Source organism: Hetaerina americana, unplaced genomic scaffold (genome assembly GCF_022747635.1).
Source record: "Hetaerina americana unplaced genomic scaffold, ioHetAmer1.1.p SCAF_11, whole genome shotgun sequence".
Taxonomy (NCBI): domain Eukaryota; kingdom Metazoa; phylum Arthropoda; class Insecta; order Odonata; family Calopterygidae; genus Hetaerina; species Hetaerina americana.
In genome coordinates this window covers 8,872,448-8,896,411 of record NW_027286181.1, presented here as the reverse complement: position 1 = coordinate 8,896,411, position 23,964 = coordinate 8,872,448, and the positions used below count along the sequence as shown (strand labels likewise).

The following is a 23,964-nucleotide window of genomic DNA, read 5'->3' as shown; positions in this document are numbered from 1 at the left end:
TATTACAATCCTAAGATTGGTTTCATTGCAGCCCGCCATTATTCCCTATTTAGTGGTAATTCCCTCACCCTCTGATAGGTTCTCTGTTTTACCTCCTCCTTAATTTTCCCTATGTACTTGTCTCTTGGCCTTCCTCGCGGGGTCTTTCCTTCAATTTTTCCTTCTATTATGTTTCTAACTAATCCATTGTGCCTCAAATTAAATCCAATCCATCTAGTTCTTCTTCACCGTAAAGCTCTCCATATGGTCATTTCCTCTTCTGCACTTCGATATGCCTACTTCATCGTTCCTCATTTTGTCTGTCCATTTAATCTTCAGCATTCTCCTCCAGCACCATGTTTCAAATGTTTATATTCTTCATTTGTCCACTTTTCCAACATTCCATGTCTCCGATCCGTAGAGTGCCATGTTCCACACGAACGATTTGACGAACTGTTTCCTTGTGTGCAATCTTATGTTTTTTGAACATAGTAGTAGTTGCCTCTTTTCAATGAACGCCTTCTTTGCTTGGGATTTTCCCCGCTGGATGCCAATCGAGCTTCTTTCATCCCATGTTATACTGCTGCCCAAGTAGATGAAGGATTCCACTTGCTCTAGTATCACTCCTCGAATTGTGATATCTGCATTCAGCTTCGCTCTTTCGCACACACGGATTTTCCTTTTCTTCTTGTCGATGCTCATATTATATTCCCGAAGTACTTGGTCCATGAAATCACAGTAAGTAGGAAAAGTTCCAGAATGTTATAGCATGGGTCAAAAACCAGGTGTACCGTAGTGTATCATACGAGAGTTTTTTATGGAACGTCCAAAATCTGTCATTGATATGTGCGTTACCTTCAATTGATTTAAGTTTGTGCAATTCGCATTTCGCGTGCGTTCACTTTAGATGCGGACTTGCTATCGCTCTGTAATCACTCAAGGTGATCATTATATGTATCGCGACGACGTCAAGACGGGGTCACAGGTGGGTTTCCTTAACTACGCGATGGTTTGCCTCTTGGACTCTGCAGCTCCTTCTAGTCAGATGAGTGACATGGGCGGTTGCTTTCTTCTGGCGGGGGGCGGGGTAACGCCGGGCAGAGGAGAAGGGGAATGGGGGAGAGGTGAAAGGGGGATGGAGGGAGTGTTTCCCACCCCCGCCACCACCCCATCTTATATCTCCGAAATAGAATCTCCGAGCGAGCGCCCACTCCCCTCTCCCCCCCCTTTCCCCTCCTCTCTCCCTTATCCCCCTCCCCTCGCCTCCTTTCTCCGAAAACCGTCGGAGGAGGGAAGGGATGAAGGATTGGGGTGGCCAGATGGGAGGAGTGGAATAGTGGCGGCGGAAGGAAATAGGTAGGGCTTTCCGCCGAATGTTATCCTCCGTCTTATCCCAGCAAACCCTTCGCCTTCTCCGCTCGCGAAATGTGATCCCTTCGAAAGATCATGCACATACAGTGGTCTCGAAGTGTCTTAAGAGGGAATCACCCTTGGAATTATTATTATAGCTTTGTCTTCTTCACGAACATAAAAGATATTTCGTTTAGATACATGAAGAATTCCGGGTGAGACGAACTTTTTCACGAGTCGCTTAAACATTTCAATGATTCTATGAAATTACGGACCATGGACCTAAAGAGTCATTGATTCTTATTTTACGTAATTGGGACATCTCCCTCCTAGACTACATAAACGGTTGTTTTACATACTACTGTAATCGATGATCACTCGAACTCAACGGAAGGATTCTAAGCTCGCGTTCAATTTTTATTTCAAGAAAGTATTTCAAGGAATGGCGTCTCATAGTTTGAGGAAATTACTAGCAGTGACTGACCGATTTTCCTTTGATACTTAATATTTTATACTTCTGCAATGGGTTTAGTCTAAGTAAGTCTATGGGTGCCTCGGACAATCCTCATTTTGGTGACTATTATGCATATAAATATTGCTGTATTCTCACCATTTCGGTTCTCAAAAACTCAGATTTGTTCTTAAGAGTTTCAAGCAAAGACTCGCAATCATACTGAGAGCTAACAAAGAGGTCTAAATATATATTGGAGGTTTTTCGTAAGCAATGTGATATTCCAGGCTGTTGAGGAGATTCGCTCATTATTTTTGAGCAAAAGATTATTGACTCAGGCAGAGGAATCCTTTTACGTGTTGTAGAAACAAGGAATGCTTGCCTACAGTTTGGGAACTCATGGCAGGGGTGAGTTTGGGGGCTATTCCGTATATTTGTTATTTTACGTGCGAAATAAATCGGAGACCACACCGTAGGCTACAATTATTTTATGACATTACCTTTGCCACTTCATACCGGATTTTTCAATACCTAAAATTTGTTTTATATAAGGGAATGTCAATTGGGAATGGATTTTTTTAGTGATGATTACCCTTTTTTTATTATTCCACCCTCGTTTAAAAAACAGATCAGATATTATCTTTTACAAGCCACTCATCTAAGTATCTAATACATATTTTCTTTCAGAATATTTTTCCGTTTAGTCACGCTTTTATGAAATAATTTCGTAATTTTTATTTAGTAATTGTTTGGGATTACTTTCGGACTTAATAGTTTTCTTCTCTATCCACGAATGTTATTCCAAAGTGTATGAACAGAATCGTCAAAGTCTGGCGAACAAAATATGAGTTCGTCCCGCGGATTAAAAATGGCTAGTCATCTCCTGCAATCCCTGAAGTTAATTAAGCAGTTATTTCGGTGAATCCCTCGAGTCCCCTCTTTTCTATTATAAATAGTCTTAAACAACGTTTGGGAGGAAAAAGTGAATCACCGAATAAAGGCCAAATCCCAAACTTTTATTGCAGTATTTAATTAATTTCTTCCACGAAGTGAAGAACGGCATTGCGCATGTCCATTTCCAAGGCATTGGCCACGATCGAGATGGGGAGTCGTCGGAACTACTTTTCTTAGAAGAGCGGATATAGAATGGAAGCGTTTTCCTTTGGATACCGAGGCCGCTGAAATCTTCTGCGCTCAAGGTACTCTCCTGTGACGGAGGATGCTGAGAGCTGATATGGATTTAATCCGATGAAACTTGTTATTGCTGCTATATTCTCTCGAAGTAAGTTTATTGCTGCCCCTCACAGTGAAATTGACAGTGTTAGGGTTGATAATTCAAATTCATGTGTCTTAAATCCCGCTTTGATTCAGTCGTCCATGTGGAAGTCACCTGGGAATTGTAAAAAACTTATTTCGCTAGGGAAGAGAATGCAAAGGGAGAGAAAGGATGGAATTCGGTTAATCGTAAATCAAAAATCAGTCACGAAATGAAAAACAAAGACGCGCGTCAAGTTCACTTGACGTAATGAAAATGTCGGACAACATTTTCTATTAAATAAACTTCGTCTCTGGTCTAGGGAAAACATAAGATATGTGTTCATTCAGTCATTCAAGGATTCCAATTTATTTAACTGTTCTATTGAATTCAAACAAGGAAGACAGGGAAACAAAGCATATTATAAAGGTTTCGTAGAATAGGTCAACGTCAGTGTGAGAATAAATATTTCTTTCAGAGTGATCTAATTTTTCTCTTGATTTCCGTTTCATAAAAATGACTATTCTTATTTTCATTCAAAAATTACCTTAAAAGAATATTTAATTAAATAATAAGAGATAAAAAATCCTCGAATCAGTCATTGAGCAAAATCCTATAATTAAATTTCTTCTCCATTCAAGCAAATAATTCTAAGCAAGTCCATGGATACCTCCGACAATCCTCATTTTGATGACTATTATGCATAAAAATATTGCCATATTCTTCCGCTGTTCTGAATGATTATTAAAAGCGGAATTAAGTAATTACTAGACCCTATCGTAAAAGTTAACAGTGTTTTTTAATTAGAATCCTCTCTCGATCTAAGAATAGGAATGAATTAAGGTTGCACACGAACCCCAGCTGAATATCCGCGGAAGTAATTGGAGTTTGTGCGGTTATTTCTCACGGCCAAATTCTCCAAAGCACGCTTTGCTTGCATCTCCTGAATCATGATCCCAAAATACCCTTCAGTATATAGCTTCAGTGAATTTTTCTATATTCGCTCAAAAGAAAATGTTCCGTGGAATCAAATCCTCAAAATAGTGGCAGGCATTTTTTTCAAGTGACTGATTTATTTGACTGCTGAAATGAAATAAAAATTCAACGTTGGCGTGCGAGATGTATCGTAGTTAACTTGCGACTGAAGGTATTGTCGTAATCATACACTACGCTGGCGATGGACTGACGTCAAGTTCCTCCCATAGTTAAGTGCGCTCGGACTGTGGCCAGATTGGTGTTTTCACCGCAACGACGTTATACTAAGTATCTTGCACGCTTCTCATTCCATTCCTGTGCGATTGCTTCAAGGATTTTACTCTGGAAGTTCCCCCAAATACCTTTACTCTATTTTCCCCCCTTGAGCATTGAGGATAATGTTTTGGCTAAGTTTTCAAGTCGTCCTTAGTGCATCGTACGTACTGATAAAGTTAAACTATAAATAACCACAGAGCATATCACACTTTTAGCCTATTTACAATTTTCTATGAAGGAATGCCTCAGATTTTATGCTGTATCAATGGGCTGATATGTGCCATTGTATTTCAGTTATACGGTTGGTGTTACGACTTTCACGGTTGGTAGGCTGCAAACGGGAATTCTTCCCTATAATATAACCCGTAGGATTGGGTGATAGGTGGGGTGAGAGGTAATGGCGTGGCGTGTAATTCACACATGGGTTGGAGCGGGACAGTTATTTTGACCGCCCGTGACCCCATGTAGGTTTTCAGGAAGATTTGTTACCCCAAAATCTCACAGATTACAGGTCAGGGCAAAAAAAGTTTCAAGTGAATTTGGACCTATCCATCAAGCCACCGAGAACCAGACTCATGCCCTCCTGTCCGAATTCAAATGATCCAATCACCAAGCTACAACGCCTAACAGCTCTTGGGTGTAGAGGAATCCGAATGGCGCAGTGGCTAATGTACCGACTTTCCACCGCAAGGGTCTGGATTTGAATACCGGTAATAGCAATATTTTTCTGCGGTATCCCGATCCCTACTTTGGATACTGAGTGGAGAGCACTTCATTCCTCCGTTCGTCGTCGTATGAGACGTCAAATTTTTCGACCCTTATTCCTTTTCTTGAGCTGTCTTCACTTTTCGATACTGTTTGGGTTTTCGAGTTCATTTCACTAACATTACTCAGATGTGTAGTGTATTTTTTATTAGCTTATATTTTTAAATTCAAGTGCGGGGGAATTTGGTCACAGTCTGCAATTATCACCCTATGGCGGCTCACTGTGAGTACTTGCGGAGATGGGCTTCAGGAAAGGGGAGAGGAACGCGTGATGCCAAAGCAGTAATGAGGCCACTGATAGAGAGGAAGATAGAATACCATCAGGATATATATTTTCCTGTTTTGCAAATTTCGAGGTGACCTTGAAGGAAGTGAATTAGATAGAATTAATGATTGTACCATATTTCAGAAGGTAAGATTAGATTGGGGGAATAGGAAGGCGATTTATTCTTTAAAAATACATAATATGTCCACATGCCTCTCAGACTGCTTGTTCAGATCCGAGTGGCTGTTGGAGAGTCGAGATTAGGGCTGAGGTTTGTGAAGAGAACTAAGACATGGTGAATTAGACAGACAGACAAAGGGGTGAGGGTGTCCACCATTATCAGACACTGTGCTTTTCAACGTATATAGAAAGAGGAAAATGTTAAAGAGAGCTGTATGGGAAAAACAGGAGCTTGGAAGCTGGACGAAGCTAGAAGTTGTTAATCAAAAATCTTCTTGGAGATGCAGCAAGCAGCAAAATTGGAAAAATAATTACCAAACACAAAAATATATTAATGATATCGTTTGTCGTTTGCTCTTTGAACGAATGTCGCTTTTTATGATGTCCATTTGAAGCTTTTAAAATCCATTTTGACATGTGTAATTTATTTTTAAAATTCTTTTTACGTCCCCTGGAAATCGTTGCAATGGATAATACTGAAAGAAACTAAAGCTGAATTAGGACTTTATGTCATACGCACAGGGCACATTCTTGATATCACCGTGGGATTAATAATCCCCAGAGCTCACGGTGAGTGAAATGTTTTGCGGATTTTTTCGATGCAAGCGTTTTAATTTTTTAGATTTCCACCCTTCCAATTCAGTAAAAAAAATGACGCCATAAAGTCGCAACCATTGTGAATCTATTGATATAGCAAGGAAAACGTCTGCTATATTGCTCTCGAAAACAATATCCTTCTGTCCGGGGTAGGCCGTTGGTTTGCGTCGGGGAATCGCCGTTGGTTCCGCATTTCCGGCTTCGCTTAATCCTCCACTACCCTCTCTACATAACTTTCGACCCCGCCTTTGCACCAAAAAAGAAAACAAATAAAACTTGAATTTATATTCCAACTACGACTCATTCCGAATCTTTTCCTCCTTATTAAAAAAATATCTCTTCTCTGGAAGCGAGCATTAATTTATCCCGAGATACCTGGATCCCTTTTTTTTCAGAATTCATAATAAAAGAGATTATGGGGTGGGAGGAGGAGGAGACTTTTGATCTCGTGAACTTCTCGAGAATTGGAGCATCCTGTGAACTCGTTGAGAGGTGGTAGAGGGGATGAGGGGGGGGGGGGTTGAGCGAAAATGAGAGAAATTAAAAGAGGAAGGGGGTGAGTGGTGAGGGTGGGGGAGAGAAAATGAGATTTTTCTAGAATTCCAGAAGCTTCCCGGGGTTTGCGGGGGTTGGAGGGGGAGTGCGGGGGAGGGGTTTAGGAGTGGCGGTTTCCTGGCGGAAGATTGGCGAGCGCTGCTGATTTTATTTCCGACTTCTTTCGTGACCATGTGCAGACGGGATTGATAGGTGGGATGGATAAGTGGACATTGGATCCCGAAGGCGGATGTGGGCACTCCCCTTTCACCTTTGATGACGTGCGTGAAGAGCAGTAGGGTTGGGAGGTATAGTTTATGCCATACGTCTCTCTGAATCGTTCATTGTTTTAAAATTCAGAAATTTTGCCCTCCTAACTAAATTCGAATCTACAATCCCGGGTTTTCACGGCTAAAAATGGTTTTCGAAGTCGTCCATTGTGGAGTGAAGGTTTAAAATTAGCATAAAGAGTACCTTTTTACCAACGTCTATATTTACTTTATACTCCTGATGAGAAATTTTAGTCACATCCTTGTGCTTGGTGTATAATTTCACGCAATATCGTTACCATAGCTCAACTACAGATTTCACGGTTCACTGGAATCATTTCCGATCAAATAAAGTCTTGAAAATGTTTTCTTGACGCATTCTTGTGAGGTCTTTGCATAACTTGATGGGATATTTCAGCATTTATCTCTAGAAAATATACATTAGTATTAATGCGGAGGATACATACTTTTAAAGTTCATAATGTAATCAGTGGAAATAATAAATTTTTAAAATTTGTTGTCACCGGCGTAACTTTATGACATTGGCATAACATATTGAAATGAAAAGAAGTTATTGACTTTATAATTCCACACAATTTACTTAAAATAATTTGTATGCTTATAGAATTACCATAGTATGCTGAGTTTCCGTTAAATAGGTGAAAATTCGAGATATTTACTTCACCGAATTTTATTTCACAATTCTGAAGTAGTTCTGAAAGACGGGCAGCTGATGAGAGCAACGAGCAGTATTTCATTCTCGGCATTTAAATTTGATTGCTAGCGGCCATTTCTTTAAGAAACCAGAAAATACTTAACGCCAATAGTATGAAGAAAGTAAATAACTGAGGTTGTAAATATTGGAATTTGGCCTTCGCTCTTAAAATATACTTGAAGTATTAATGAAGATTATGGGGAGCATGGTTACTGATTTAGAAAAAAACAAGGTATCTTTCCAACAAAACTTTTAACAGGTGCGACTAGTTTCAACGCACCGGCGTCATCCTATGGTACGGGGTACGGGTAAGGGTAGTTAACGTACCTGATAAAAAATTGGGTGGAAAGATGCATTGTTTTTTCTACTTCAGTGATAATGGATTATCCACAAAGTTAAGCGTAAAAATATGGGAAGCATGGCAGCCTAGCGGATTGAAATGTTATTGGTGATGCTGGGTCCTTAGCTACACCTAAGCTGTGTGTAGCACAGGAAAGGAGCTGGCCTCCTTTCACCATGATTTGTGCATTTTGCACGCCGTATAGGGTTTGGTGCTAGGTGAGCTCCTTCACCAAGCAAAATAACTTTCGGGTCAAACTGTGGCTTAAAAAAATGAAAATATTTGATGAAAACCATAAAGTCATTCCCAGCGTGGAAAGAAATTCAAACCTAAGATTTGATTTTTAAAATCGTGGCTAATTAAATAAAGGTGTACATTAACTGTTTAGTTACAGTTATGACTCTATAGTTCTCATTCGTGTATTCACTATTCATCGCAAAAGCCTAGTTTTAAATTTTAAGTCTTCTAGTAGAGACACGGGGCAAGTTTCAAGGGCATGTGAACACGTCACTAGTAACCTTCAAAATATTTTAAACCTGGCATATTGTTTCAGAAATCACATAATTGACATCCACTTTGACAAAGTACGTGTATGCAGTGATATTGGCACTCTTGAGTCTCGTATACACCAAATTATATGTATTGCCACCAGGAAGGATCTTCACAATTACAAATGATTGAGAGACTTGGAATTTTAAGGAAATACATAGAGATGGCCTTAGTGGTGTCACTAATTTAACGTCTCAGTAAACCTTCAGTATGGGGATATTGTTCTTATGTTGCTGCTTAATTTTATTTATTTATTAATATACACCCTGCAAGTCACTGACAAGGTGTATTGCAGGGGGTGAATACACACCAGAATAATTTTTACCCGAACATGACCCTATCGCGGTCGGACAGCGTTATTATGATCCCCTATCGTTCGTGGAAAAAAATACATCTAAAATCTATCTGTTCTAAACTTAATCTCTCTAATTTTATTAGCATGATCTCTCCTACCGCAGTACGATTGGGGAATAATACATTTTCGACATCACTGCTAAAGAGACCTCCTTTCAATTTATCCAAGAGCTTCATTCTGTACTGATGACACATTTACACACACAACGGCGTAACAAAACATCAACGTGACGTAAGATTAAATTTTCCGTAATAAGTGATGTGATAGAAGTAAATATTACCACTCTTTGTAAAGAACAGATCATTATGTAACATAATAGTAATTGAGAATGACGCATTTCATCGAAATATATCGGCTTAAAGAGTATCATTGTTTATAACGGGATAGTCATGGAGACGCGCATGCGCATGGCGATCGCGGTGTCGCTTGAGATGGTCTGCGGAGTGTGTTGGACTCACCTGGTTGGTGACCACCTCCAGCTCGGGGTCCGTGGAGGGCGGCGGCTGGAAGCAGGGGAAGGGCGAGGAGGCCCTGGGCGGCGGGGCGTTTGACCCTGCGGCCAGGCTCGTCGGCGCCACCGGGAAGATGGTGTAGGGCAGCGACTCGACGGGGCTCTTGAGCGCCTCGGACATGGACGATGGCATGGGGGAGGCGGCGCGGCCAGGGGTGCCGCCTCTCACCGCCCCCAGGCCCGCTCCCAAGCCGGGCTGTGGGGCCGTGGAGCGGGGCATCGATGACGAGCGTGGGAGGGTGGCGGCCGTGAATGGAGTCGCGACGCCCCCGGCCACCGGCGGGTTGGGCATCTGTGCCACCGGTCCCCCGAATGTCTGCTGCTGCGTGGAGGACGTCATGGTAGAGGAGGAGAAGCTGGATGAGTAGGATGCCGCCGAGCTCCTGAGGGAGAGGGAAGGGCACATGACGGCGTGCGGAGTTGATAATTTCCTACGAATTCAGATATCAGTTATACATATATGTATTTACATTATATACATATATATATATATATATATATATGCATATATATATATATAAATATTTATTAAGTAATATACCGGTTAAGGTAGGTTTTGGATGGGCATAACTACCAAATAAATATTTTGCGAATCCTATCAAAACACAATCCAGCAATCTACTCTACATTAAGTCCATATTCATCTCTCAGTACTTCCTTCCTCCCTTCATCCCGTCCAGCACCCCTATCCTGTTCCTTCCCTTTCCTCGAGTGCTTTCCAACATTCTTCTCTCTATTACAGTCTTCAACATCCCACTACCGATCAATTAGCCCTTCATACCTATCTATATACGTAGGCTATATTAATTCAAATGTAAAGCAAATTTTCAAAGCAAATTGGAGACTGCAACAAGTCCAACAATCCCCTTTACACCCTCAACATACCTACCACTTCCTCAGTTGTTTTCCTTTCGGTCCACTTCACTTTCTCCATTCATCTCCACACCCACATTTTAATAGCCTCCAATCTACGTTCATCACCCTGATGCAGTGACTATGTTTCCGCGCCGTACGTAACTAAAATCCTTATCAAAGTTTTAACGAGGTTTTAATTAACATCCTTACCCAACTTCTCGGTTATCAATTCCTTCCTCCTTTTAAAGCTTCTTTGCCTGACGCAATGCTTCTCCTTACGTCCCTAATATAGGGTGCCACGACACAACTTCTTTCGTAACTTCATAACTTTTTCAAACGCTTTCAAAAAAGGAGTTTTATGTTCTCACATTCTGCCGCGCTTGGACCATTCTGGTCCAAAACAGTTCCGATATTGGCAAACTGTTTCAACTGCTCTAGTTTTTGTCCTCCTATTTCAACTTTTAACTTAGTCTTTCTCTTTCGCAAAATCCGCACAAATTTTCCTTTGCTCATGTTGATTTCGATCCCATGCGTATCACACGGGGATCGAGATGGTGCGGGGGCTGTCGTACTGGCTTCCCACCCAGAGGGCCCGGTTTCAAATCCCGGCGGTGTTGAATATTTTTCAGAGGTATCTCGATCCCTACTTGAGGTGCTTTGTGGAGGGCACTTTGAGTGAGCACGCCGTCCATCGAATGGGACGTTAAGCTGCGGACCCCTTGGCGCCTTTCGTAAAGAGTAGGCTAATGCCGACGCCGGGTTTCTCTCCACCCTTCATCCTTTCCTGTCCATCCCCTATGGCGCAAATGACCTCAGCTGTCGGTCGCCTCCCCTAAATACTACTACGTGTATCACACGGATTTTTGTAGTACTCAGCAACGCTTGCAAACCCCTTGGTTGACTGGAAAACTGAAACCTGAGCATTAGTAAACCTAACTGGTTTAATGAATTACCCGCCGAATATCATCCCTTACTCCAGTTCTTCCCATGCCTATTTAACCATTTCCTCCCCATATGCGTTGAATAGCACGTGAGATAATGGACACCCCCCCTCTTTCCCCTCTTCCTAACACTGACCTTCCGGACTCTCCATCTCCCACTCGCAATCTGAGCAGTTTGAGACGTGTACAGCCTGCTATCTCATCAATCTTAGGACTTGTGCAGTGGATAGCCCTGTGAGCAGTTGGATCCACATTCCATCATTGGCAAATTTTTTGCATTAACAGTTTACCTGAGATTTTTTTTGGCGAATATTTTCAAAATAGTGCGGAAATAAGAGAAATATTTGTATTGGGCAAAGACGTCTTTTACGAGGAAAAGGGAATTGATAACAGAGACGTTGTCCAGAAAAAAATAAGTGAATACTTTGATTTCCAGCATCGATATGTAACGCAGGTAAACTTGGTCTCTTCAGGCAAGATGATAGGCGCATATTTGAGTCTTTTGAAATGTGGGTTTGGAAAATAATGGTAAAGATGACATTGGTGGAAAAAACATCAACCGAAGAAGTACCAGGCATGGTGGGGGAGGAGAGATGGTCGTAGGGAGAAATCCAAAGCATGCATTAGCAGTGGATGCAGGACATTCTGAATGGCGATGGAAGGTTGAAGGCCGTGGTGGAGGGTTGAACGTTAGGCGAAGGGCAAGAATAGGATAGGTATGTGTGAGGGGATGAAAGGAGTGCAGAACAATTAGGGATTGAAGGAGAGACTGTTGACATTTATACTTTTACGTTGTGTCATGCTATGCGAGGTTTAGAAATGTAGCGGTATTTGGTAGATGTCCATCCAAGATCTGCCTAGATGTTGTACTAGTATTAATGCAATTATAATAATTCATATTACTTGTATAATCTTAGGCTCATCAACAAGAGGATACAAAAAGAGTCGGAATTATCAGTTCTACTCAAATGCATGCACTTTCAATAAACACGTTTGTTCTGTTGTCAAAACCCTTTCTTTCCGCATGACCACATTAGAATGCCATTAAATAATGTACTGCTCTTAATAGCATTGCTTTCTCTGCTTTGTCTGTTTTTCAGTTTCCCCTTCCATTCCTCGTCTCTCTCCGTGGGGGGACCCTCGCACTACCTACAGCGTTGGGTCACATTCGCTACCTGTGTCCTTGGGGAGGAGACCGTTGTATGTTTCATGTCCATATAGTGGGGGAATTTCCCCTTCTTACCTCTCAAATTCTAGCTTACACGTTATTGGATACATTTATTACTGCATCCTAAGGTACAGTTGCTTGTCAGTTGATAGTATATATATTTGCATGCGTGTAAGTTGAAAGGATTTTTGCATGAATGTATACGCCACTGTGGGTATACGTTTGCATTGTTGTGTTGATTTTGCACGTGGTTTTGTTCCCTCTTACGGGTGGTGACGAAACACCCCTCGCATCACGCCCTAGCGGCGGCTGGCGGGGCATTATGTAGATGAGATGGGAGTGAACTATTGCTTAGGGGAGGAGTGATTTGCATTTATAAAGGGGAGGTATTCATGTTTTGCCGTAGTAATAATGAGGTCACCAGTAGAAAGATATGTGAAGTCTAATTGGGATGTATTTTTATCCTTCGTGAGTTATGAGAAGGCGTTCAAAGGAGCAAACTGGGCTGACTTAATAGACACTTTGTAGAAAATCGTAGAGATAGACGGCATATCCACAGCCTTTTCGTCTCAGACTGCACAGGTGCGAATAGCAAATGGAGAGTCGCGGTGGTCAATGTTAGGTAAAGGGAGTACGACAGGATGTCCGTCATCGCTCGTTATTTTTTAAAGATTGAACTTCTGCCATATCTATTGTGGGATTAAGAATATTGCGTATCTTTTTATTAAGGATTTATGAGTATAGCAATGTGTAGTGGCAGTGTGCATCAAAACCTACCCTAAGCCGGTAGATAGTACTATTACAACTATTAATATCTTATCTAACAAATTACTTGGAGATCTATCTGATGTGCTATTGCAGTAAATGGAATTGTAATTTCAGTGAATGGAATATACCCTTGGTGTGTTTAGCTAAGAATTACAATTGGCGTTGGGATTCATTCTAATCCTTAAAATCCTTTGTGCTGAGTTAAACCCCACCTATGAGTAGTTGCGAAAATGATCCCATAGGGATATTAACTCTGAACTGCCTAACGATTACAACTACCGATATATTAAGAATGCACCAAGTAAGTAAGCACACTATGTAATATTATACATCCAAGTACGATGACTTCTCAAGCTAATTGCTGTAAATTATCATTTTAAATGCATTCTGCATCCTGAAAGTCATTCGCACACCACCTTCGATTTGCATATCTAAACCTTCTTGCGTGCCAAGTATTTTATTTTTATTTATTTTATGTATATATATACCCTGATAGCCACCTTCAGGGTGTGTGGCAGGGGGTGAATACCCACCAGACTAATTTTGACCCGAATATGACCCTACCGCGGTCGGATAATGTCATTCTGATCCCATTAATCTTTCGTGGGATAAAATGAAATCTTAAATCTATCTATTCTACACCTAATCTCTCTAATTTTATTGGCATGATCTCTCCTACCGTAGTACGATGGGGGTAATAATGCATTTTCAACATCACTGCTAAAGAGACGCTCTTCCAATTTATGCAAGAGCTTAAATCTGTCAAATGACCTTAGCTGTCGGTCGCCTCCCCTCAAAACTACTACTTAAATCTGTCATTTAACCTTCGCTCCGTGAGTGATTCCCAGCCTAGCTGCTCTAATATTTTGGATACGCTGCTAAGTTTATTTTAACAAAGTTTTATAAATCTAGCTCCTCTGTGATGCACGAGATCCCATTCGGGAAATAAATCCAACTTCGTGAAGATCCCATATACTGGCAGCATGTCGTAATGAGGCCTAAACCAACGACAGATAACATTTCCTTTTGACCTATTCATCACATTTACCACGTACTCTCTAATAAATCCTTATTTTTTGTTAGCTTTTCAACACACATACTGTACACACTTTTGTCAAACAAAAGAAAATATGATGTTCCTAAAGATATTATGAGAAAAAATTGCACTTTTCCACAGATTAAAATCTGTGGAAAATTGTAACTTTTTGTTTCTCATAATGACAAACTTACACTACATCTCACCTGAATCTGTCGGAAATATATCCTAAATATATGTTGATTATCCTAAAGATGGTGCTTAGTGTGTAGAAAAATTAGACCAGTAAGTAATTTCCTTTAAAATGGTGTAAAAATATTAATCAAAAAACCGTTATTACTAATTGCACAAGTTATTCTCAGGTATAAAAGTAATTAAGTTAAAGACCTCAACTTTGCTATTATATTTGTCTTCAAACCATAGGTATTTTATTGTTTATTTATTATTAATGTTTATACAATTTGGACCCGGATTGGCCATTCGCAATATCTAAGCGTGAACGCTTCGTGAACACTCGTGACTCGTTTGAGCCATTCTCTGTCGTACCTCTGCACGACGACATTGACGTTGTTGCCCGCCGTCTTGAGTAGATTTTGAGCTTCCTTGTGAGAGACGTCCCTGGCGTCGTAATCGCCGATCTTCCGGATGATGTCACCCCTTCGAAGCGATCCGTCGGCCGGGGAACCCAGCTGCACCTGTGCGGACGGGACATAAGAGACGGGTGTTCATTGCCTCAGGCAGAGTAACTCTTTCCTAATGGGCATTTTGAAATCGATCGCTCTTAATGACCGATTTCCAAATTAAATTTCGCCGTCTTATAACGGTTGAAGAAAATCCAGACATATTACAATTTCAAATTCACCTTGGGGGCAAAATGCTCAGTTAGGGTTTTTTTACGGACTGAAAAAAGTGAGGAAAAATGTGATATCACTGAGATGAGAGAAAAAACCCACTTAACACAGATTTCTTGATTAGCAGAGCATGCTAATTAGAAAATTACTGTGCCAACTCATAATTCAGAAAGGTTTGAGATTTTTCTCATTGCTTTTTTTTAATGTACCTCATAGAGAAAACTTAAAGAAATTGATTTTTTGAGAACTAGCGATGCGATAGCAAACATAAGAGTAGTGAGATTAGAATCAAGCCCATGTAGCACCCAATTTTTGAAAAAATGGAACCAAAAGTGTACTCGGTCTAACTTTTACTTTGTGCACTTAAATAATAAATTTATTAAATTAATTTTCCTCTCTATCCAGCTAAACGAACATTTATCGCAGTAGACTTTTGTCTATTCTGGTCCTAGTGTAGGTAGAAATGTCATTGCTGGAGCACAGAATATTCTTTGGATTTGCTATCAATACTCCAAGCCAGTGGATCCACCCACGGCTGGGAAATTAAATTACAAAAGTTCTGGTAACCTTTAAGAGTAAACTTTTCGGTATATTGCACAGTTTTTTTCGTTCACTTATTTGCGGTTTATACCTTCTCTTGAGTACTCACATATATATATATATATATAATATATATATATATATATATATATATATATATATATATATATATATATATATATATATATATATATATATAATATATATATATATATAATATATATATATATATATATATATATATTATATATATATATATATATATATATATATATATATATATATATATATATAATATATATATTATATATATTCACAAGTTATAGCTAAAGCGGATAGCTTTACATTAATATCAGAAATTACATGGAATAGAAATAAAATAATGTATCGTATTAATGAATTGGATATTCAAAGAAACGTTAGAGAATTTTCATTCATTGGATTATACGGTACATAAGATCGGATTAACATTTGGGTGAAGAATTAATTATGTCTGCTAGTTATTAACACATTCCAAACTAGACCTAAAGTCTTGTTTTTTATATCAAGCTAGAATATTATCTAAGTTGAATTTCAATTTAAACACAGTGAAACTAGAAAGCGTTTTATGATCCAAAGAAAGATGGTTAATTGGAATTAGAACATGTGCACTAGATAAAGCACAGAATTTCTCCCGATACAATTACCTAATTAATTTCTATAGCCTTAAACTCGCTCAGGACACTCGTTTCATCATCAAAAGCATCGGTGCATTAAGAGACATAAAAGTGTTTAGGCCTTTGTTCTTAGCGTTCCCTCCGACTCGCTACCCTTTGAAGACGCCTCCTTTGCTATTCCGCTATCCTGAACACAATTGTCGGCTTCATATCCCTTGAAATGTATTTACACGGTGAGAAATATAAGTCCTAATTAAGCGTAGAATCATCCCATCAGTTATAACCTTAAGAAAAAATGCACGATAGTTTCCATCAGGTTAGACTTATGGTATTTTCACTAGGGTTAAAATTATTTTATTATCCAGCAATAATGTCTCGTGGATGTATCCGTAACCAAGAGACTGGGAAAAGAGAAAAAAGAAATTCCTTGATTTCCTCAGTCCAAGACTTTGAATGAGCTTGAGAATTTCAGTGAAAAACATTACATTTTCTAGTAACACAAATAACGTGTCATAAATGTTTGAAATTTTCTTTTTGTGGTTCGCCTCTAAAACTCTTGTAGAGAGCTCAATGATTCCATGTATTGATTAATGGCAATCTTCATCAGTTACCATTTTTTTCAAATATTTACATTTATTCCTCTGGATCCCTGCACGTGCCACTTCACTTGTTTTACACCGCCGTGACAAGAGCGAACACTGGAGGAGTATTTACTTACACAGGGCGAGCCGAGAGGCAAGCCGAAGTTAGTTGTGCTCGGTTTCTGGAGTGGAGGAGATTTGTGTGGCACTAATGAGCACAAGCGCGGACAAAAACGACGAAGACAGCGGATGCCTACTTGTCGAGCGAGTGGACGCAAAAGGGAAAGAACAATCACTTTCGATCCCTTCCTCCCTCCCCCTCCCCCCACCAGGGAGTGTTGCCCTCGCTCTCCTTGGTCCCGCTTAATCCCTTGTCATCATCTCCCTCCGTCTCGTCAGCATCCGTCCCACCTACCTGTGGTCCATTCATTGCCTTACCTCTTATCTAAAGAGCTTCTCTCCTCGCGGTATTTTCTCTCTCTCTAAGCAGCGCACCGATAGAGCGATTTGGGAAGGAGAAAAAAAGCACAACGGCGCGCGTCTTTTATCTTCACGATTGATTGAGCACTCGCTCCGATGATTGCCTCTCGACTGCTGCGCGGTCCTCCCTTCTAACCCTTTCTCACCCTCTCTCCCCTTGTGTGGTATTCCTCCCTCCCGCCCGTTTCACCACCCACCCCCCGTTCTTCCACGACCGTCCGCATTTTATTTATATCTTCTCCCTCGTCCCGCTGCCAATCAGCGGCCATTATTGCCGAACTGTCGATGGTCTCATTGTTAAAATAACGCCCTGGTGGCTTGCTTTTGGAGCGTGACGCGACAAAGGTCTTGGCATGGCGAGGAAATTATAGTGGAAGGGGGTAAAAGGGGAAGAGGACAGATTTAAAGAGACATGAGGCTTGGCATCGAGGCGATCGTCGGAAATTTTGTTTAGGGACGCCTCAGAGCTTAGGTCATTTACCCACTTTAGGGTTGATCATTAGTCGGCAGAAGCTTAGGATTAGGTTACTATCATTAAGGGAGTTTGGTGGTGGGTACTACCACAATATAATGTATAAGAGAGAATGCATTCTTAAAAAAATGCTAAAATTCAATTTTAAATGAAATAATGCTTTTTAATTTAACATTTGATTAATAATTTATAACGTGGTTAGTAATCAATGAGACCTGCATCGTAAAAGTGAACACATGTGCTTGTTAATTCCAAGTTAAAAAATTATTGCGGAGAAAATGACAGGAAATTCTCCTGGTTTTTATCTCGTATGCAACGCTTCTAAGAATGAAAGATTGACGTCTCGAGGCGTCCGTTTAAGAGCTAAGTTTAAATATATTTCACACAACTTTGGTCCTAAATTTTTAGGACACCTTCTAATGGTTGTAAATTAAGAAGAACTTCCCATCCGGGCGTGATGCCATTCCTAGGCCCACGATGCTTCCGTCAGAGTTAGCTAATAACCATCAGCGCGGAATGACAAAATCGGTAGCAAAAGAGACCTTATGGCTTTCAGATATTTAACGTGGAGGGCATGCCGCTTTTGAAATTATGTATTTCTCTTTTCATTTAGTACGTTCACGTTTATCGTCCATTTAGCCTTCGTAAAGTAATACATGAGCGACTCCATGTTTGTTCTCGCGTGAGCTTCATCCGTCTTGAGGGAAATGCAGCTGTGAGGGAAATGTGCGCGCCAACCTATCCCCCGAGCACCTCCGAAACGACGACGCAGTACTTCATATAGGTCACCAATAAAGAGTTCGACTGCCAAACCTTTCTTGGCCATTGATTTAGCGTTGAGCAACAAGTCCATATGGGTTGCGTAATCCCGCTTTAGGTGGGGCGTGTTTTTATCGATGTGCGGTTTTCGAGGGAGCCGGAGATTTTTTTTTTCAATTTTTACGGAGCATCGACGGTTGACCACGATCGTAGCGGTAAAGTATGTATGCACACAATGCGGTGTTCTATCGGAGCATGATAAATAAATTTATTAAAGCGAACGGAGGCCCAATTCATCTTCTCTGTGTTGCGTATCTTGATAAAATGTACACAAGTTTCTTTAAAATTAATGGTTTTTCTTCGGTAAAATATTGCTTTATGGATATGTACTGTTAGGACAAATTGCATTTTGGTGACGATATTCTTCATCGTCTGAATGATGTAATAAACGACGGATGCTGTAAGTGAGATAATTGGGATTTCTATGTAAACGATAACGTGATATTATGAACAAATATTATTTTCGAAAAATGTTTATGAAGACGATGACGTGACTTTGGCAAAATGTGGTAATATTTTCGCAAAATGTTTTTGAAAGCCCATATATATTTTTCTTGAGGTAGTTTCACGAAGACACAGCTTCATATTTGAGTTTCATTTTCTGATAACAATGAACTCGTAACTGAATCCTCTTTAAAATAATAGGTTGACATTGGGGTTTTAGTGGAGTGGGCTCTAAATAAAAGATCGGAAATCTTGAGTTTTGAGAAATCTAATAACGAGGAAGAAGAAGAAGGAAGTAAGATCTTTTTCAATGGCATGAAGGAATGATGAATAGTGTATGGGAAACTCGTGAATGGACTACTCGTAATTTGGGAATGTGTACTAAATTATGTGATGAATAGTAATTTTTATGGACCGTCCAAAACCAATAATTACCTTTGATGATGACCTAAATGCTACCCTCAATGACCGAAAGGTCATCGAGGCTCGCTTTTTTATCACTTAAGCGTGTTGAGTGACGCAGTCGTCTAATAATAGATTTGTACCAATTGGAAGCCATGATGCACAGCGTGCAGTTACACAAAGTTGTTTTTTTTAATTAATAAGAAAATAGATCAAAATAAAGCAAGAAAAGGTTTTTTTTAATTACGGAGACGAGTGAAATTTGATTGTGAACCAATTTTGCGATTTTGGGTTTTCAATTATGCAAAACTAAATTGAAAGGATATTGGTTCAAATGAACGAAGTTTGATGAAAGTTATAAATCAAGGTGTTTTTAATATCGGCGGTAAATTTTTGGAGAGGTTGTGGTTATATTGTAATTGCTATTGACCGTTTTTCACGTCTCTGTTATATCCTCGGCCTACATTTTCTTTAGACATGCATTGATGGTGGCTCAGAATTTCTCTCGTGCCCTCATTGCATTAAACATGAACACTCTTTAATAGTTTCGATTAGCTGTTTCTTTTAGCAATAAATTAGATGCCGAAAACTTTCGATCAAACCTCTCCGTATTGTGCACCTACTCTTAAGTGTTTTCAAAGATAAACTAAAATTCTTCGAAATTTCTTCTGCAAAAAACATTTCGTATATAACTCGTGATATTTCAGAAACACGAAAATAACGATTGTAAAAATGTAGAGCAAACAATTTACTTTAAAATAAGGTAATGTAAATTTTGTGGTAATTATTAAACCGAAAATGAATCTGTTGGAAAAAATGTCCGATTTATTTGCTTTTTTCCCTCCTCTATACTCACTCCGAGCTGGACTGGAGTACTTTGGAGAAGCTCAAATCTAACGGTGCTTATTTTTATCATTTTTATTTTTTAATTGCACTTCTTATTCTTCCCTCGCGCTCTAACACAATCACGGGGCTATTGTGTGTCACTCTTTTTCCTTACGGTAAAGTCTTGAAAATAGGGAGACAAGCCTGGCTACGCCATTTATGCAGTTGGCAGCAATGGTTGAATTAAAAATGATGGATTTTCAAGTGTAAAATTTTCGTCAATTGTAAAAAATTCGCGTGATTAATTATTTTTTTTTTATTTTAAAAATACACATGTGCTGATAGACAGTGTTAGGTGGCAAACAAGTCCCAAATAATCGCAAAAGATAATGGATAAAATCAGACTTCAAAACATAAATCTCTTTAACAAAACAAGCGAATCCCCATCCTATTTACATCCATTAATCAGCAAGAAAAAAAGATAAATTAAAAAATTAAGCTATTACATATAATCCAATACACCACACATCAATCAAATTATTACATATATTCCTTACATCTATTCTTAAAAGTATACACTGTGCTAGGAAAGGGCTCGAATATTTTTGCAGGTAAGGTGCTCCAATCAACAATTGCTCTATTTAGAAAACAATTTTTTTTAAATTTGTAATATTATTGTAAATGACAGGAATGCGCTCCTGCTATTTATACCTGGACAATACTTTAGGTATTCCCGAATGTAATAACGTCCGCATTTGCGCACATGAGTTCTAAAGGATTTAAAAATAACTGATCGTAATGTTTACTCCACAATTTAATTTGCTCCCTTAAACCAAAATTTAAATTCTGATTTCATGTGAGTTTGCCATGAAAATGATTTCAGATCAGATTTTATTTATGAGGTTAATCTAGTGGTTTAATTTCCATGCATGGCGAGTAATAGGTCCAAGGGATTATTTTTTAATAAATATTTTACTGTTATATTATTCAATTCAATATAAGCTGGTAAGCTATAGAGAATTGTGTACTTTGTGCGTTGTACACGGAAAATATTGATTTTACTCCTTATCTACAGCGAACATTCAAAATGCTATCCATCCATCCGTAATACTTTTCTGATCTTCGCATCATTGGTGTTTGCGCTCTTTCAAAAAATTGTAGTGAATTCTGGAAACCTATTTGGGGATACTACTCTCTATTTTCCCAGAAAGGGAATTTATACTTTTGCTTAAAAAATAAACTTTAAAATAAGTTTATTTCTATGTATTTTTTCACCAGCTGAATTAGAAATGTTCATAGATTTTTTGAAGCGTTTTTGAAGCTCTGACTCCTTTCCATGTTAACAATTTTCTTTTCATATTAAACGCTTCTTTGGCTCCATATGTTACAGCCCTGACGTCCTACTCGATTTTTTTCATTCAATACAATTAAGGTGGCCGAATATTTTAACCTAGGCCAGACCTTCCCTCTCCCGTCCCACTTAACCCTTTCCTTCGTTTTGGTGTATTCATCTCCGTGCCTATGTACTATCTCTCATATCACCATTATCATCATCATAAGTATTTCAATCCTAAGATTGGTTTCATTGCAGCCCGCCATTCTCCCCTATTTATTGGTAATCCCCTCACCCTCTGATAGATTCCCTGTTTTACGTCTTCTTAATTTGCCCCATGTACTTATCTCTTGGCCTTCCTCGGGGGATCTTTCCGTCCATTATGTTTCTAACTAATCCATTGTGCCTCAAGGTTGCGGGTTAGTTAAAATGGGCTTTGCATGAATGTATTCGTCTGCGTTGGTGGTAATTGACATACTTTTGTTCGTTTTGCGTATGGTTGCATTCTGTTTAAATGGTGATGTTCCAGCACACCATTGCGGAGGTTTTCAGGGTATTCAAACAATACCCTGTTGTACCTAGACGTAGTGCGCGTACCACAGGAGTCGAATGATAAAATAATTAACATAGTAACAAATGAATGCTTTCATTTTTATAACAGAACTAAGTACATTATACTATTTAAGAGAAAACTCACGATTTATAGAAAATGTTACGTAAGTGATAGCAGGTGTAAGTAATATAATAATTCGTAAGATAGGGTATCTGAAGGTATCAGAAGAGTAGCCTAACATTGCCATGCTCATATCGATCCATATGTAAGAATTAACGAGAGACAATTCATAGCCATCGAAATCGTATGATACAATTAATGTTAATAATTACCATTAATGGGAACCCTAACGAACTAATGTCGATAGTCCAACTAACTTATGCTCTAGAATTGGAATAGAACTTCATTTATTGTTTCAGGTTTACCAACACTATAGCTTTCTATTTAAACGGAGCGTTGCTATGTCATCATTTTGAGATTTAACAAAGTTTAAGTAGCTGTAACACCACTACAATGATGCATTTATCTTGGAGCTAGGCACTGTCATTCATTATAGTTGAATCCGTCTTTAATGATAACGCAGAGGCAAACAGAGCAATTATTAGCTTCTAAGGCACATTGAATTTTAATACAAACACACTGAAGCAATACATTTCAGTGTTAAACATTCGTACAATATTTTCACTAAAATTCAATTATGTACCACTGTTGTCATCGCAAAGGCGATATCCTCAGATTTTTTGTCATTTATTTTCACGTTATTTAATTGCTAGCGTCTTAAAATCGTTAGGTACGTTCTGAATTTTTTTTGGCATGAAAAATTAGCACATTACCGGCATTTTTAAATGTGAAGATGTTGAAAAATAATTGAAAACCTTTTTAATTAGTAAATTACCTTTCACCTACTCCATTTACCGAGATAGCATTTTCTTCCGCTACATTTTCTGATGCTATCTTTGAGAGTCTGGGAAAATAAATCGTAGTAGATCTCAAAATTTTATCTCTTGAAGCCGAGGTGAGAAATGCATTGCATCTGAATATCCCGTCCCGTTCGAGGTCCGTGAAATGTGTGAATTTTCGTTATTCAAGGAAATCTTCATTTGATCACAAAGCACTAACATTGAATAATTTTGTTACAGAGAGTGATTTTATAATACCTCCCTCCAGTTTTCTCCCCTTGGGGATGTCTTTTCGCGTGGTGCGTGGGGTTGCTGCCAAGATCTTCGGCAACGCGCTCTAAACATATCTAGTGTGATGCCAAAACTCTCATTCCACACGAGAGTCCGCCACTGCTCAAAGTTTGCGAGGTAAACACGTCGCGGAAAAGAAAAAAAAACTTCCTCGGATTTTTTAGCTAGGGAAAAAAATATAATAAAATACGAAATTTTATATAATATAATTTTCCTTGAATAATGCAGAATATAATTTTGGTTAGCATAAAACTTGACGATCACAGTTTTGATTATTTGCATTAAAACGCAAAAACACTAAACTTACGTTCACACTGTCAATTGACATCGACATAATCTAAAGTTAAAATAAAAGTAACCGTTATTTTTAGAAAAGACACTCGAGGGTTAAACTTTTTTCCGTTCTGTTAAATTGTTCCGATTTCAAGGTTCACGTGTTCAAGTTCGGATCGTCATCAAGGAACTCAATTAGAATGGGACTATAATAATTTTTGGAATGGAGTCCGAAGTTTATTTTGTTATTCAGCCAAAAGTAGATTAGCAACACTACAAATATCAACCTGAAGTTGGTTTTGGATAATATGATGATTTAATATTTAAGAATATTATTTCGACAACCAAAAATATTTGTATTGATAATGATGCTAACTCAGTTCTACTTTCTTCAAATTGTTCCCAATCGCT

At 39.0% G+C, this 23,964-nt stretch overlaps 1 protein-coding gene across 7 annotated transcripts in view; it reads right to left on the bottom strand.

Annotated features, from left to right (window-relative positions):
* The window catches only part of Zasp66 (PDZ_signaling and DUF4749 domain-containing protein Zasp66), a 122,699-nt gene that overhangs the window by 57,944 nt on the left and 40,791 nt on the right, over positions 1 to 23,964 (bottom strand). For 4 of the 7 annotated variants that reach the window (XM_071599371.1, XM_071599372.1, XM_071599369.1 and 1 more), the window contains exons 2-3: positions 14,681 to 14,829; positions 9,314 to 9,749 (exon numbers count right to left, since the gene is read on the bottom strand). In XM_071599371.1, coding sequence (XP_071455472.1) covers positions 9,314 to 9,749; positions 14,681 to 14,829 — 585 coding nt within the window. The other 3 variants (XM_071599373.1, XM_071599374.1, XM_071599375.1) reach the window with 3 other exon arrangements.